Genomic DNA, 16353 nt, shown 5'->3' on the forward strand with positions numbered 1-16353 from the left:
AAGCAAAGAAATCTCATGGTATTATATATAGTTTTAATGCATAGTAAAATGCTTATTGTATGTTGATTACCCCTTTATACTCACAATAAAGGTCTGCAATCTGTTAAGCAATTTTTTTTGTTGTTTGTATTATATGAGGAACACATTTTGACTAAAATCATTCTTCCATATTTGTATTGTCACTGTTTTGGAGGGGATATTGTTTGGAATTTATATAGTTAATGGCCAGCATTTTGATATTATTGTGAAGAAGAAAAATATCCATGCTTTATTGTTCTATTTTTGCTAGTTTCTGTATATTATATCAATATCATTTGAGGAAAAAAAAAAGTTTAAATTTTTTTTAAAAGAACAGCTTAATTGTTTTACACCTGAAAGAACCAGTGCAGCTGCAAGGATTTTTTGAGCAAACTAGAATTCCTGACTGATCTGTCATCTATAAAGTGTGCAAAGAAAAATAGGTAGCTGTCATTAAAATTACATTTCAGCTTTCAATAACCATTTAATGAGTAGCGTAATTATATAAGTATGGTACCTCAAGTACTTCACTCAATAATTAAAAATAATCTCATCTTTAAAGTGAAAGCGCTATAATTATTATTTGACTTAACCAGGACCACTGTTGTGATCTCCAGTGGCACCTCAGATTGTTCAAAGTGGTTTTGAAAGTATAAATTAAAATTGGATAAATCATTAAGTTATTAAGCCTTTAAATATGCTGAAAATTAATATAGCATGGAATTTTGAAGTCATGTTATAAGAATTGACAACCTTAGACTGCAGGCATAGATTTGTGTTAAAATTTGACTTGTCTCTAATCATAAAACACTACATTAATGATCAAATGTTTATATCAACTTAAATTTTCACAAGTGTTAAATAAATCTTGTGTTTTAACAACATTTTAACTTTTGATTAGAATACAAAGGAAAGCATTAAGCAGAGTGCAAACAGGTCGACAGAAGGATCTGTCTCCATTACGACATATGTGAGCAAGGAAATGCACAGTTTGGTTACCTAAGTAGGATCACTTTTATCACAAATTCCTAAACTCCCAGCCATAAAACCCTTTCATAGGTGACACGTGATTGGTAAATTGGTTTGCACCACATAAATACACGTGCCCACATACAGACATGCATATGTGCATGCGTACATGCATGCAGAAATATGGATATTCTTAAAGACAATTCCTCAGTATCAAAGTATATTTTCAAAAGAAAAAAAAAATGAGTTTGATTTTTTTTTAATTAGGAGTGCAGCCATCAAGCAAAGCCATGTCACTCAAGCTTCTTGTGTTCGTGGACTTGCAGCTGGTTATGACAGTATCCCACCCCTTCTCCTTAAAAAGTCCAGTGCTGAATATTTACATCTCACAGGAAATTGCTGTTTTCAGGACATAATGAAAGAGATGAGGGAGAAATGTCTGATCCCTACATCACTCTTCACATGCTTTTTTACTGTTGCTGAGCACATGCTTCAGCTCAGTGTTCATTGTGCCTGAAGGATACCCAGAGTGTCTTCCCACCTGTGAATTGGGGCTTTGAAATGCTGTCCAGTTTCTTCTTATTACCTGAAGTGGAAACTGTGCACTGCACCTTGAAAAAGCTCTTCTCTGAGAAAATATCCTATTGGTTGAATCCCCATCCCTGGAGGTATTTAAAAGATTTCTGTTTTTTTTTAAAGATGTGGCACCTGGGGTCATGGTTTAATGCTGACCTTGGCAGTGCTGGGTTAGTGTTAGGCCTCGATGATCTTACAAATCTTTTTCAGCCTAAATAGTTCTGTGATTCTATCAGTGCAATAGCCTGTTAAAAAAAAAATAATAATAAAAAAAAGGCGTGCAAGTTTCCATCAGGCTTCTTGTTACAATTTCTACACATATTTTTCAGATAATCTTCAGGAAGTGAAGGCATCTTCCTTATTCTGAGTTCTCCCATTTTATGCTGTGCCTATAATCTCAAATATGTTCTTGACAAGATAACAGTTACTGCATGTGACAAACACGTGTTCTGGATGAATCTAGTGCCCTAGCAAGTGTACAGTTTTCAAATCCTTCTCCATGTATCTCAGAAGTCTAAGAAGCTAGCATTTGAAATGTTCATTTTCATAAGTTAGTGAAAGTGTCAAGTTTGAGTACACAACTTTTCCTGAAACAGCCTTCAGCTGTGTCCAGCAGTGTCAGGTCCCAGCTGCCCAAGTCCCAGCTCCCTTTAGCCCTTGGTCTCTGTGCACAAGAACAGACTTCACTAAAGTGAGGCAATTTCGGGAGAAAGTTTTCATTCTCAGGAGAGGGAGTTGCTGCAGTTAAAGATGCAGCAATCCTGGTAATTTTCAGGCCCTTTGGAAGGGTACAGCCTTATTTTATTATTGTATTAAAACCAGTAACTGCTCTAGTGCTGAAAGCCATACTTTGATACAGGTGCTTGTTACAGTATTGCTCGTTTCCCTTTCCTCTGAGAGTGTGGCAGGATTTATTTTACCCTTTTTCCCGCTAGCTTGTGCATTTGAAGTCAGGAAAGCTTTTCCCAAAGTCCATGGCAGGTTTACTAGAGCATTCTCTGTTTCTTCAGCAAAACCCTTCTTCCCATAATTGAGTTTCAGAAGGAAATTAAAGATTAGGATAATACTGAATCAATTTTTAAGGGGACCACAATTTTTTTTACTAGCATCATTAATCTTATATTCATAATTGTTCAGTATACATCCAATTTTATCAGAAATTTGGGTCATTATCAGTGAAGATAGAAGTAGTACATCTCTTCTACTGGGAGTTCACCATATCTTTCAGGAGGAGTAACTGGAACTTTCCTGAGGAGAGGTGATCCAGGGCCATGGATTCCCACACCTTAATGTCTTTAGTTAGTGAAGCAGCAGTCTCATTTGTCCTCTATATCACTAACTATGGAAACTTGATAGGATTTGCTAAAAAGCCTTTTGGATAAAACTAGGTAAAATTTAGGGAGTCTTCTGTTAAGAAAATGAATACTTTGCTCTTTGCTTTATGATTTTTATCAGTGAATGACATCTTAATAATCTTTCAAGGTGTCATAACAGACATACGCATCTTAAAGAGGATAGAGCAAGGAGCAATTACAGAAGGGTCTGTTCCATTAAATCCTGGGTTTGAGAGCTGAATACACCTAGCCCTATCTAATTTTGGTAGCTGCTGCTAATGATATGATGAGGCAGCAAAAGTGGCTCACAAAAAATCACTCAGACAGTAACTTGTATGATTATGAGATTTATTAACAATGGATATAAAATTAAAAATGCTAAACTATTTTTGCAATCATTTCAATAAAGAAAATTATTGTCTTCAGAATAAAGCAGGCTGCACTTAGAGTAGTTTGTGAAGAACAGCTCAGTGGATGTAGCAGACCCAGGATCCCACCAGCTGTGGGGGTCCTGGTGAAAGAATAACTATTATCCTTGCTTTCTTTGCAAAGTCCTGTTCGCTCTTCAAGGAGGACAAATGGTTTTGTTGAAAGATGATAAACTCCATGCATTTCTTGAAATAGTCCCAAAGATCTTTCTTCAGAAAGGAGGAAGATAATGTTGCTATTCTTGAAAAGATACTTTTTCAGTGTATCAACTTAGCGTTGTGAATAAGGGTTGTTTTTGTCTGACTAGTCTGGTAGGTGAATTCTTAGTTTGACCATAAATGAAGTGCAGTAGTGCATTCAGGACCCATTTTGGGGTGCTGTGTCCCTGTAGCACTTGCCCAGTATCACTGCACCTGGCCATATGGCTTTAACAGAGACTGAACAGAGTTCAGTCATTTCTCTGAATGCTCAGGATCGGATGTGGAGATGGGTAATGTATGAAAAAGCATATTACTGAAAATTGTCCCAATATGGGAGACTATTTTACAAGATATGAGAAAAAAAAATGAACAGATGGTTATTAATAACGGGAGGGTCGGCTCCTGGATGAAATATCTGGTGTTGTTAATTTAGTTAAATTTAGTAAACAAAAAGCAGATTGATTAAGTAGGATTTCCATTTTCAAAATAAATGGAGAGAGCTAATTAGTGAAATCAACTGGACTGAGTGATTTTTGACTAAGATGTAGTAGAGGTTTGGGATTTATTTTAGACAAAGGTGCAAAAGTTAATAAAAAACCTTGCATTCCAAATTAAATGAGAAAAGAAACACTTGGAAGTTCTATGCCAAAGGGAATGATTAAGTATTTTTAAAGGAATGTCTGAAATAAGCAAAGATCCTCAAAAAAAATGAAAGCAGCTTGATCTGCGAAGAAGGCCACATCCTGGATATCAGAAAATGTGGGTTATAGTGACAATCAGCAAAAATTAAGTTGAATCAGATCATAAGATGAGAATTTAAATAAACTAGAAAACATTACTTGACTTAAAGAAGGTCGCTAGGAAAGAAAACCAGTACCATTCTGCAGTGTGAATGGACAAATAATACTAAATGTAATCTAGCTATGGTCCGAAAAGGAAAATATTTAATTTTCAATAAAGATGGAATTTCAAGCAAAGGCCAGAAAAAAAATCAATAAAATAGATTGGAGTGTTGGGTGGATACTGTAAATTAGCAGAGCTAATAATCTGACTTGCAGACTTCAGGAATATTGACAAATGCTGCTGCATGGAACAATTTTTAGTATTTTAATTCATGGCTGATGAGTGGAAATATAGTACCTGTACTTAGATTAACAGGGGAAAGAAAAGTGATAGCAAAGCACCTGTGTGGGCTGACCATTATCTGTGCAGGGCTTTAAGAAAGTTTTTAAGAAAGAAGTAAGAGAGAAAAGCAAAGCAAATGGCATAACTTTTATTGCAGATTTTTTTTGTTAAATGGGACATTGTGGCCAGCGAACCTGCTTGCTTTTCTAAATATACATTCAGGAATTACATTAAGTCTGTCTGGAACTCAGAAATCCATCTGATGTAGTGTCACAGGAGATTCTGTGAAATAGAAATGATGGGGATTAGTGAAATATAGTAATTTTAGGATGAATACAGAAATGCAGATTTTAATGGAAGAATTCTTTTTAGTGAAGCTTGGGGCTGAACCAGTCTTATCCAATATTTTCATTTATTGTCTTGCCACAGAATGAGATCTGATAGACTTTTATTAAGTATAATTATTGGCAGGTAATATCTAGTGCCAGTGCAAATAGCGTATTCAGGTGGTTTCTGAAGAAAATAGGACTGCAAACAGCTTGACATCATGTGAACTACAGTATTGCACTAGCAAAAATTTTTAGTGTAAACTGAAAACTTCTTTTTGTAAATAAAAAATGGAGAGTAAATATGCAGGCATGTTTGGTTAAGGATGGCTGTGAAACTGCAGGATGCAGCGGCGTGACTGTCGGCTGTATCGAGCAGGATTTGTTTGACAGAGAAGAAAACTACTGTCCAAATTATCAACTCTGAACTTTTAGTATGCTGTCTGTCCCTCCTTTTCTATGTGTAAGAAGGACTGAGTTAAAGAAAATGGGAAATATGAATCCTCATTTAGAAAAAAGACTGAAATAACTTGGTTTCAGTCAGCACAACAGAGAGCAGAGTTGTGCAGTGCTACCTGTAAATTAACCGAGGAGGCACACAGCGACATAGAAGAATTATCAAGCTAAATTACAGGGCAAGAATGAACAGTATAAAACAGGACAAGAATAAATTTGCTTTGAAAAATACATGACTCCTGCCTTTTAGAAGTCTTTCAATAGACAAAGTTATAGAACGAAAACTTCCTTGTAATCTTTGATTTCTAGCAACATCACTGTTCTATGTATCACCAGCCCACAAGACGTAAACTAAGATGTTTGGCAGACGTCTTAATAGGTACTTTCAGAGAAGCTTTGAACTTATGCTATTACAAAAAAAAAAAAAACCAAAAACAACCAAAACCAACCAACCAAACAAACAAAAACCACCTGGTATCACAAAGTCAGCTCAGAATCTTTTACAAAACAGATGAACTTTTACATTTTTTGACTTAATGTTGGTGAAATCAAGCTCATCTACTTATATGGTGTACTACTGTAACCCTGTACTAGTTAAATTGTGTTTAATAATTTGAGAAGGGCCTCAATCAAAACTTTAAGTGAAATTAAGTATCATATTTTCAGAACATTCAGACTCCGGTTTCAACTTGGTCTAGTTAAATGGCTGTAAGAATTGGAAGAGGTAAAGTTGAGATTTGTCTATGTAAGTTTTAGATGAGTTTTGTTGTAACTGAAGTTACCATACAAGGTAAAATCAGTTGCAGTTGTCATCAGTATTGTGTTCATATCAGAGATTGTCTTACAACAAAGGTGTTTTCTCTTATTTTTGTATTAGGAGGATCAAATGAAAATGGAAGCACTCCCCCCACCTCAGATTCAGATGGAACTTTTATTTCCTACAGGTTGGTAATTTTTTATATTTATTTTCTAATTTTAAGAAGGTTGATTATAATAGGAAGCATAATCTATTAAAGCAAAAGAACAGATCCTATACCTTAGGAAGGTTGTGGACTCTAAACTGAAACAGTGAACAAAAGGGCATGAAGTATTTAATTAAGGAATTATCTGAAAATTTATTTTCTGGATTATTGGTTTTTTAGAAAGTTGTTCAAAATGTTTAACTTATGAAAATACAAGATATTTGAAAACCTAAACATTTTTAAGGAGGTTTTTTTTCTGTGGTTTTTGTTCCTTCAAAGTATTCAATAAAGTGAAGTCAGAGCAACTAAGCTAAATGTTGAAATATTCAGCTCACCAGTGACCACCTTTCTGATCTTCTCCAAAGCAACTGGATCGATGGACTACATGGAGCTCTACTTCCTCATTATTTCGTGTCAAAAACCAAAGCCAAGATTAGTTAAATTTGAGATTATTTGACAGGAAAATATTATTTCAGTTTTGTTGGCAGTAAACACCAGTTAAAGAAACTTTTTTCAGCAATGTCATTGAGCTTGAATCTTGTTTGGGTACATACCTGAGGGTGTCTTGTGCTTGAAAGCACAGAAAGCTAATCAGCAGGTGTATACTTTCATCTTTCACCCTGCAAAATACTGACTCTACTACAAAAAAATTTTTGTCTTTGTGACTAGTAAATTAATAGTGTGATTTCTGCTAACCAGAAGGATTGCATCTGATTTTCATGTTTAAGTATGGTAAAACAAAACAAGCCTACCACATGATTATTTTCAAATCATTTAGTGGACTGTGTTGGTTGGCATTTTTTCATTTTTGGTTTGTGCTCTGCTGGAATCTCTACTTCAAAGAGGTGCAGGCAGGCAGGAGGAACCTGCCTGTTCTCCTTGTCCTGGTTGCAGCTGGCTGGGTGGGAATGTTGCACCATGGTGCAGGCAGTGAGCTGTGCTGGTCACGGGGAGCCTCAGGCGTGGGGTGGCAGGGAGGGACACAGTGCTGGAAAACCTGTTGCAGGCTGGAGACAGAGAGATTGCCAAGGAGAGCAAGGAGAAAACAGCCTGGTGTCGAGGATGTTGAAAAGAAAGACTTTTTATAAAGACCTAGAGGGAACAGCAAAGAGTTTGCTGCCATTCACACACCCAGAGGAAGCTTCCGGACTAAGAGCAAGGTTGGAACAAAGCGTGTGCCTGCAGGGACAAAGTGGGACTGGGGTGGGTTGATTTAGGTATCCTTACAGTTTTCTGTATCCTAGTAAGTTGACTCTAATGAAACCTACTTTGTGATGGTATAAAACTATTCTAGGGTAGATAGTATATCCACTTCGATAAAATATATTAGAAGATCCATTTTAGGGTTCTGCATGACTCTGTTTCTTGTCATTTTCATGTTTTCATACTGTCTAACTTAAAAGAAGGGCCGAAAAATACCACCCAAGATAATCTTCATGTTTTTTAGGTGAGAGGCATGTGTAGATAGACCACAAATCAATATTTCAAAAATGGGCAGGATAGAATTTAAACAGAGCAGCAAAAGAAAGTTGAGAGCTGTCTCTGCCATTAAAGCCAGTAAACTTATTCCTGAAAGTCACCAACACACAAGCACCAGCTTTTGTACCTGCCAAGTGGCAACACTTGAAGAAGAAGCAGGCAACTCTAGCTAGACTTTGGTTCCATGAGCGTGTGAGCTGTGGAGCTGGGGTCTGAGCCCTTCTTCTCATCCCTGTTCCACTCAGGCAGTAGCACTTACCTCTCAGGGAGCTAGTCCAGGGAGCTAACCCAGCCCAACCTGTTCATTCTTCATAGGGAGGGCTTTGTGATGACTTCATTCTCAGTATCCTCCTGCCAAAGCTTCACATGGTATCACTGCCAATGCAGAGAATGTAGCTAGCATGGACAGCTAGAAATAAGTGAGAAAACAGAGCATGGTACCTTTTCCCTCAATCAGCCTAAACCTTTGTGCCTCTTTAATGCTCCACAGATTAGGTGGAGGTAAAGGCTGGTCTTTGTATCTCTGTATTCCTTAGTCCAAAGTGCATATAATAAATATGACATTGGCTACAAATTCCACTGAATAATACTCATATTCTGTCAGAGAGGATTACAGCCCAACTTAGAAAACTGAAGTTAATCAGTCTTTTAGAAGGGGTCCCATATCTCATTGCCAAAGTATTACCGATATAATTAAAGGCAAGATAGTAAAAAAGATATATAGTGTGTATGTGTATTGGGGAGATATATATGTATACATATATGTAAAAGTAACCTCTGACTTTTCATAGCTGTCAAGCTGTCACCATTATTTAGTAGTAGCGCTTGAGGTGTGAAATGTATATTGGTTGCTCAGTGGAAATTCCTGTCATCTAATGAGACTGGCTGTAAATTTGATGGTTGGGTTGGATATTGTTTTGATAGTTATAGTTCTGGACTGCATGTTAAGTAAAAATGAGCATCCAATACCTTATGAAAGATGAAAGGGAATCCTAAACTGCCTTGAAAGGTAAGGATGGTAAAAGGTTGTTATTTCTTTAAGATGCCATTAGAGATTTTGACCTATTTTAAGATACTGTCAAGGAATATTGTTTTAGTAACTTAGTAATTTGGTAAAACTAATGATAATCTTGTTTACCCAATGCATTTCAATCTATCATATTTTAATGAGACCAACTAATGAATTTTTGCCATAAAAGAGGCAAAGGCATCTTTGGATCATGGTAGATGTCATGCACGCAGAAGGTTAATACATGAAAAATTTGTATTGAAAATTTTAGCTAAAACAAAAGTTGCTTTATCATTAATAGATCTTTACAATCTAATTAGCAGAGATGACTCCAAAAATATTTGAATATTGGTAAGTTTTGTTATTAAAGGGCTCTTAAAAAAGTTGTTACCACAATAAAAAATAAGCCCCAGGACAGGCTGCTTGATTCCCACATTTTCTATTTTAAAGGACAATTTTACACTATCCAGTACAAGATTCCAAGTGTGTGTGTTAATAAAGGATGACATATCATTATTCTCTGATATATTTATGATGCTCCAGAACTATTTGTGTGGTTTTAATATGAAGGTGTCACCTTAGAGTTTGTGACTCTTGCTTGTGTTGATCACAGCACAGATTTAATGCTGCTTGTGTTCAGATAATGAGCATTTCCCTTTAGGTCATAACGTTTGTAAGTAATGTGAGTGAAAAGTACATGTGACTGACATATTTCTAAATATTCTTTGAGTTTGTGAGTAAGTCCTGTCAGGTTACAGAGAATTTTCTAGCTGGTCTTTAGGCTCTAATGGAACTATTATTTGTGTACTTGGGAAGAAGCTTTACTAATAAGAAATTATGAAAATTACTTCCTAGAACTATGTCATCAAAATTAGAAGTTCACTATCAGAAACATTTGTACAAGGATTTAGACATATTATCACTTTCAGCTTTTAAATGTAAGAAACTTTAGAGAAACATTTGAGCTCTGCTCTACGGTATTATTTTACTGCTATGGTTAAAGCCTTTTTTGGATGTCCAAATGGTCTGGGCTTCACCAAAAGGAAAAGGAAAATAGATGTGGGTCTTTAGTTTCAGTATCTGCAATGCAGTGCCACTGGAAAGTAGAAATACTATCTTTCTCCTCCCTTCCCAAGGGCAGCTGACCTTCTCCTCGCCAAAGAGGTGAACCCCTTGCCAGCACATATGACTACAGACTATTACATTAATCTGTTTAGCCTCAGTACCAGCTGCTTGCATGTTTTTAATTATCTTATTAGATGGTATAACAGTGACCTATGAAATAAAATGAAGGTGAGTATTTTTTAACTTTATTTTACAGGCTATTTTTCTAAATATATTTTAATGACCTAATTATGACTTTTAGGGAGAGCCATTGATGCAGGCATTCAATTTGGCTGATAGAATCTAACATCTCAAGGACACTTATTTTCTTTCAAGGTGGATTCATACATTAATACTGCTTCTAATAAATATGTAGCCTTAAAAAAGCACACTTTTCATACCTGAAAACTCACTTTTCATACTTGTGTTGTTAACTTCACTCAACTCTGTGATTCAGAGACCCATGGCTGCTATGTTGGATATTTTTTTAATACATCTCTGCACATATATGTAAGTTTAATTCTTACCCCATGTATCAAGATAAAGTTCTTTCCTCTGTGGCTTAAATTCCATGGTAAGTGATGATTGCTCAAAGCTGTGGGCTGTGTAGACAAGGTGTATTCCTTCTTCCGCTCGTATTTCAAACAGGCAGAGGACCTAGTATAAGGAAGACTTTTGTATTCTATTTTTCTCCCTCTGCCTTCTTACAGATTCTGCTTACCAGATGTTTCCTTCCTTGATGCAAAAAGGCAATGTGGTCCTGCTGGCTGAGGCGTTTCTTGTGTGCCAGCCAACTGCAGGGCTGACACTGAGCGTAAGGAAGAAAGACGGCAAGGGGTGCAAGCTGTTCCTCCTTGGTTCTTCCCACTTCTAGAAGTGGTGCTGTAAACAGTTGGGTTGCCCTTTGACCCGGGGCTTTTGTTGGCAGTTGAACCAGAAGTGGCTACATAGCCTCTGTCCTTACATGTTAAACATGGTGTGAAGGTGTGTGCAACTTACATACCTCCACCTTATGAAAGGTTTATCTTAGTCTATTAGGAAGCAGCCCTTTTCCATTTACACAAGCCTATCTAGTCTTGTTCATACACAGACAATATTACTTTATTGTTTTAAGTCACTAGTCTTGTTCATACACAGACAATGTTACTTTATTGTTTTAAGTTACTCCTGTGCAATTATAATCTTATTTTTCCTGAATTTGTTCACTGTATGTGCACACATAATCAAGAGATGTAAAGAACAAGCTTGTTTCTGTGGGGTTTTTGATTATTTTGAGATAAGAAAAATTGGGTACAGAGGGCAATGCAGTGAAATTGTCACTGCCACTCCACTCCATTCTGCAAGAAGAATTCACAGCACTTGCATCCTTTCCCTCTTTCCACAAGGAAGTAGTAGAACTGGCATCTATGTTTGTTTTATCCTAAACCATTTGCTAGACGCTGTTTCAGTTGATGCCATTTATGTGCAAAGAGGCCTTTTCAATATGAGTTAATTTTGTCTGGGAGCATGTAAACTCTCCTTGATTCTTCTGAAAGATCATGTTCATAATCTGCTAAGAATCTTTCTCTGGATGTGGTAGTCTGTGCTGGTACTCTCATTTTGTCAGTGTTTGTGACATTGTTAGGAATTCCATCTTGCAGATCTCCTTTTTCCAGCAAGAGGAAGTGACTGCAAGTGGTCACAGGTTTCCTCCAACAGGTTTTTTTACTCCAAATTCTGGAAATCACTGTCATACCTATTAAAAGCTTAGAAGATTTCTGATGTTCTCTGAATTCTTTTAAAATTACTTTCCTTTTCTTTCCCCCTCTAAGGAGACTTACATACTTCCCATCTCTCTCTTGTCAAATTTCTGTTATTTACTTTTTCCTTCCATAGCTGATCCTGGCTGATTTCCTTGCCTGGTGTCCTAAGGAACTGGTGAAGGATATCATAAAACAAGGAAGAATAAAATGTTATTAAGGAACTGAAAACCTATATTCAGTAACTTTTTCTAAGGTACAAACATTTCAACACACATAAATGGTGGATTTTCTAAATTTTTCCGGTGAAAATTGTATTACTTTCTAAAGACATAGAAATGGCAATATAGACTTGCTTTCTGGTTTTATTCAATGTAATAGGGAAAAGCAAATTTAAGACATTTACTTAAAGCTTGAGATGCTTTTGACAGAGAATCAGAAAGGAAGGATTGAGTTACCAACATCTTTTGTTGGTAGAATGCTTTTTTATGGATTGGCTGCAAGAAGGAAAGACTTAGATTGTGAAGAGAGACCATGGAAGATAAAATGGTAATTTTTAAAATCCATGGAAATCCAGTGACAATTTTAGTTTGCTCTTCATTTATTCTGTTGTACTTGAAAATCAACATATATACTACTGACACCACAATCAACTGATGCCATATTTTCCCTTAATAATATTTAAAGTGGTTTTCATTGTTAATTTCTTTTACTTTTCCACTCACAATATTCTTCAGACTTTGATGGCAATTGGGAGATGTGACTAAGGACGGGGGGAATTTTCAAGAAAGTTAAGGAGGATGCAGGGAAATATGCCAGTTAGCTGTACCTTGGCCCCAGGGAAGATGGAGAAGCAGGTAATATGCTGCGGGCTGGAAAAAGGACCTGGGGGTCCTGGCAGGCATCAAATTGAACATGAGTCACCAATGTTGGTTTCTTGCAGCAAAGAAAGCTAATAGTATCCTGGGATGGATTAGGAGCAGTGCTGCCAGCAGATTAGAGTTAGTAGTCCTTCCCCTGTAATCCATACCTGGAGTGCTGTGGCCAGTGCTGGGCTCCCCTTTACAAGAAAGACATGGACATACTGGAGAGTGTCCAGCGAAGGGCTGCTAAGATGGTGAAGGAACTGGAGCAGCACTTCTGTGAGGAAAGACTGAGAGAATTTTCTTATTCTCTGGAAAAGAGAAGGCTCAGGGCATCTTTTTGAAGTCTGTGAGTATCTAAGTGAAGGGTAGAAGGGACACAGAAACAGGCTCTTTACAGTGACATCCAGCAACAAGAGGTTCCATCTGAATGTCAGGAGGCACTTTTACATCTGATTTTTAGCTGGATGATTTGTAGAGCTGTAGCTTTTAACTTCTATCGTGTCCTACAGGAAGCTCTTACCTTTTCCTTAGCAAATGCATGTTTGTATAACAAGGCTGCATGCATGTGAACACACACAATTCACAGAGCTCTGCCTAACTGTGGGTATGAGCAGAAGGGTAAAACAGCAGAAGGGAACTCTGTAGTCAGGAGAAGTAGGAAGCAAATGTTCTACATGTACATGCAAAGGATTTCAAAGGTATTGGGGGTTTTAAACCAGCAAGCTTTGACCCTGCAACTGGCAAACTCAGTTATAATACAAAAATAAAAATAGTTGAACATAATAGTACATTTTGTCTCACCATTCTGTAAATGTATGCAGAAAGTAATGAGTGGAGGAAAATGTGCTGGTGAAATTTAGACTTTGAAATCGCTGTGACAAGAATTCTTCTGCAAAAGCTGAACTGGTAAAAGGTTGGAAATTACGTGCTCTCCAAAGGCCAAACTTGGCTCTTTGGCTGAGAACCACCAAGGCAAAGTGGACAATTTGGAATATGGAGAACGATATCTTGGGGTTCTGTGTCAGACCTAGTGCTATGAGGAAGGGTGCTGGAGGAGCATCCTGCTGCCAGTGCAGCCTTATTTCAGTTCCCCGAGCTGTACTACACACACACTGGTAGCTTAAAGAGCATAGCTAACTAATAACTTTATTTTCTGGAATGTTTGCCTTAAGAAAGTGATTTTACCTTTCTTCACACAAACCTTTTTAACTGTATGTCAGCCAAAAGTAGATAAACCTGAACTGTTTAGAAAAATCTGCCCTTTGAATGTTCAGCCTCCCAGCAACACAGCCATGCATATTCACACTTACATGGCTGTTAGCTCTGCCACGTATCCTGAGGCAGGACTTTGAGAAACAGAGGAAAATGCATGTATTTTCCAAGCAGACTGATAAGCCTTCACATTAAAGCTGTCAAGTGGATTTTCAGGGTAGCAAATAAAAATCTGTGTTTTTCAGAAACGTTTTTTAGCAACTCTGCTTCTTATTACTTGATACTACCTTTCAATTGAGGTTTTTTTCCTCTGTTTTTTATAGAATTAACTCTGTCTTTATTACATTCCTGGCAGTTGCCTCACTTTTTTCTCAACTGTTGATTTTACGACATAATAAATAATACAAACTATGCATGTTTCTTGGATTTATGCAGTATGTTTGAAAGGAGTTGTTGCCTCTGTTTAAATATTTAAATATAGATACTTGATGTTCCTATCAATAAAGATCTCATATTGCAAAACATGTGACACAATAATTTGAGAATTTCTTTCTGATGGCCTGTTCAGTAGCCTGTTGCTTTGTTGAGTGCCCCTGAGGAGCCGAGTTTGGGTCTCAGCATTTTAAAAAGCACATTCTGAAGGTGAAAAACAGTATAAAAATGTGAAATTGGCTTTTCTGGAAGCACACGTGCCATTGTTTTAAGATGATTTTGCCAATACTAGCAGCACTGCTCAAGAATTTTCTTTGGATCTCTTTGAGGCTGTCCATTTTATCCTTTAATATTGGTCTAGAGGATGGAATAAGCTTGAGATTTTGATTGAAATCCTAAATATCTATGCAAATGTTTCAGTAGTATAGCAGTATTCTTCCACAGACTGAGAAATGTTCTTTGTTATCTAAATGTTGTTGTAAATATCAAATTGGTCTTGTTTCTTCAAGGACTCAAAAAAAAGAGCTTTCAAAACTTGGCATGAAATTTTTCCAAAAATGCACGAGACAAAATAATGATATACACTATCTGATGACCCAGTAGATAGTGTTTCTTTGTTAACTGCAGTTTCACTTGAAAGTGAATTATGGACAGTTATGTTTACCTGGTAGATCTGAGGCCCTGCAATCCCAGAACTGAATCTTTTGCCCATTTTCAGTGATGTAGATTGTAGTGCCATGTGGTTCTTCACATTTTTACATTTATATGGGTTTTAGTGTCTTCTACAAAGTTTAGGTGTTGTCTGAACATGATAGTATGAAAATATTCTTACTTCAAAGTTTTGGACTTTGGCAGGATCTGTATTCATACATTTCACCAGCTTTATCCTCTAAACCAGTAAATGCAGAAGCTAAGTGATAGCAGTGTTTGCTGTCTGTGCTAGACCAGTCTCTCTCAATTGTATTTCTTCCTCTTCTGAACAGAGTATGTATTTTGTAAGGAGCCTTAATGGGCTACCATTGCATTCTTCTGTATTATCTGTGCATGATGTGTTGGTTTTACCATTATGCTGCAGATTGAAATTTAGCAGCAGAGCCAGAGGCAGGTGTTTTGCTTCTGCCTGTCAGTGGAATAAAGTCTTTGTCAACTCTCCCCAACATGCACCAGCTCAAGGTTGCCTCAGTAAAGCTCTTGGAACTATTTGAATTTCAGAGTTATTTCCTAGGCATATTGTTACATTATTGATGTCATACATTCTGGAAGAGTTTATAGTTGCTTGTTTCTCTACAGATGAGCAGTAATAGGATTCCAGTGACTTTTAGTAAGATGTTAGACCTTACAGATTCACATACCTCTTCAAAAATGCTATTTAAGTGCATGTAGAATTTTACTTAGGCATTCTGGTGTAAAGTCCTGCTTGTTGTGATCTCTACTAACAGTCAACTGAGAGGAACACTTCTGTTCCAGACTTCAGGCTTCTGTGTCTGAAAATCTGATGCTTGTAATTGCCTTAACAAGAATCATATCTACAAATCATATCCTGTTGAAAAGAAAGAAAAATAGACTTCTGTATATGGTTTGCTCAGAGGTCAACCTCATTTCTTATAAGAAAGAAAGTGTGTATGTCTTAGAGCAGATCCCAGTATACAATTCTTTGGCAGAGAGATTTAAACTCTTGTGGTTATGACATAAGTGCATGTTTCAAAAGATGGAAAGGAACAGATGAGAACTATGAACAAATCTTGCAGAATTAATCCCTTCATTGATTTGCCTGCTTTTTCTTTCACACATATTGAGCACTTTTCCCGCTTTGAAGTAATGCAACTGTCCCTAACTCATGCCAGTAGATATTTTACATTGGACAGCTACTGCAGAGATAATGCATGTGAAATTAAGTTTCTTAAAGAACTGTTACTCCGATCATTTCTTTCTCATTGAGGTCTGGGTTGGTTTGGCACACCCTGGTTATTGGTAGCAGGGGAGCTGCAAAGGTGGCTTCTGTGAGAAACTGCTGTGAGAAAGGTACTTTCTGTAAGAAAACTTCCACCATGTCCAGCAGAGCTGATCCCTGGTGGCTCTGAAGATGAACATGCCACTGGCCAAAGCTGGCCCAATTA

General features: G+C 37.0%; 1 protein-coding gene across 2 annotated transcripts in view; it reads left to right on the forward strand.

Moving 5' to 3' along the window:
- The window catches only part of TBC1D5 (TBC1 domain family member 5), a 316356-nt gene that overhangs the window by 154997 nt on the left and 145006 nt on the right, over positions 1-16353 (forward strand). For both annotated transcript variants that reach the window (XM_066194787.1, XM_066194779.1), the window contains exon 5: positions 6311-6377. In XM_066194787.1, coding sequence (XP_066050884.1) covers positions 6311-6377 — 67 coding nt within the window. The remainder of the gene's footprint in view (positions 1-6310; positions 6378-16353) is intronic.

Source organism: Chamaea fasciata, unplaced genomic scaffold, assembly GCF_029207755.1.
Source record: "Chamaea fasciata isolate MVZ Bird 193981 ecotype frontalis unplaced genomic scaffold, bChaFas1.0.hap1 SCAF_1, whole genome shotgun sequence".
Classification (NCBI taxonomy): Eukaryota; Metazoa; Chordata; class Aves; order Passeriformes; family Sylviidae; genus Chamaea; species Chamaea fasciata.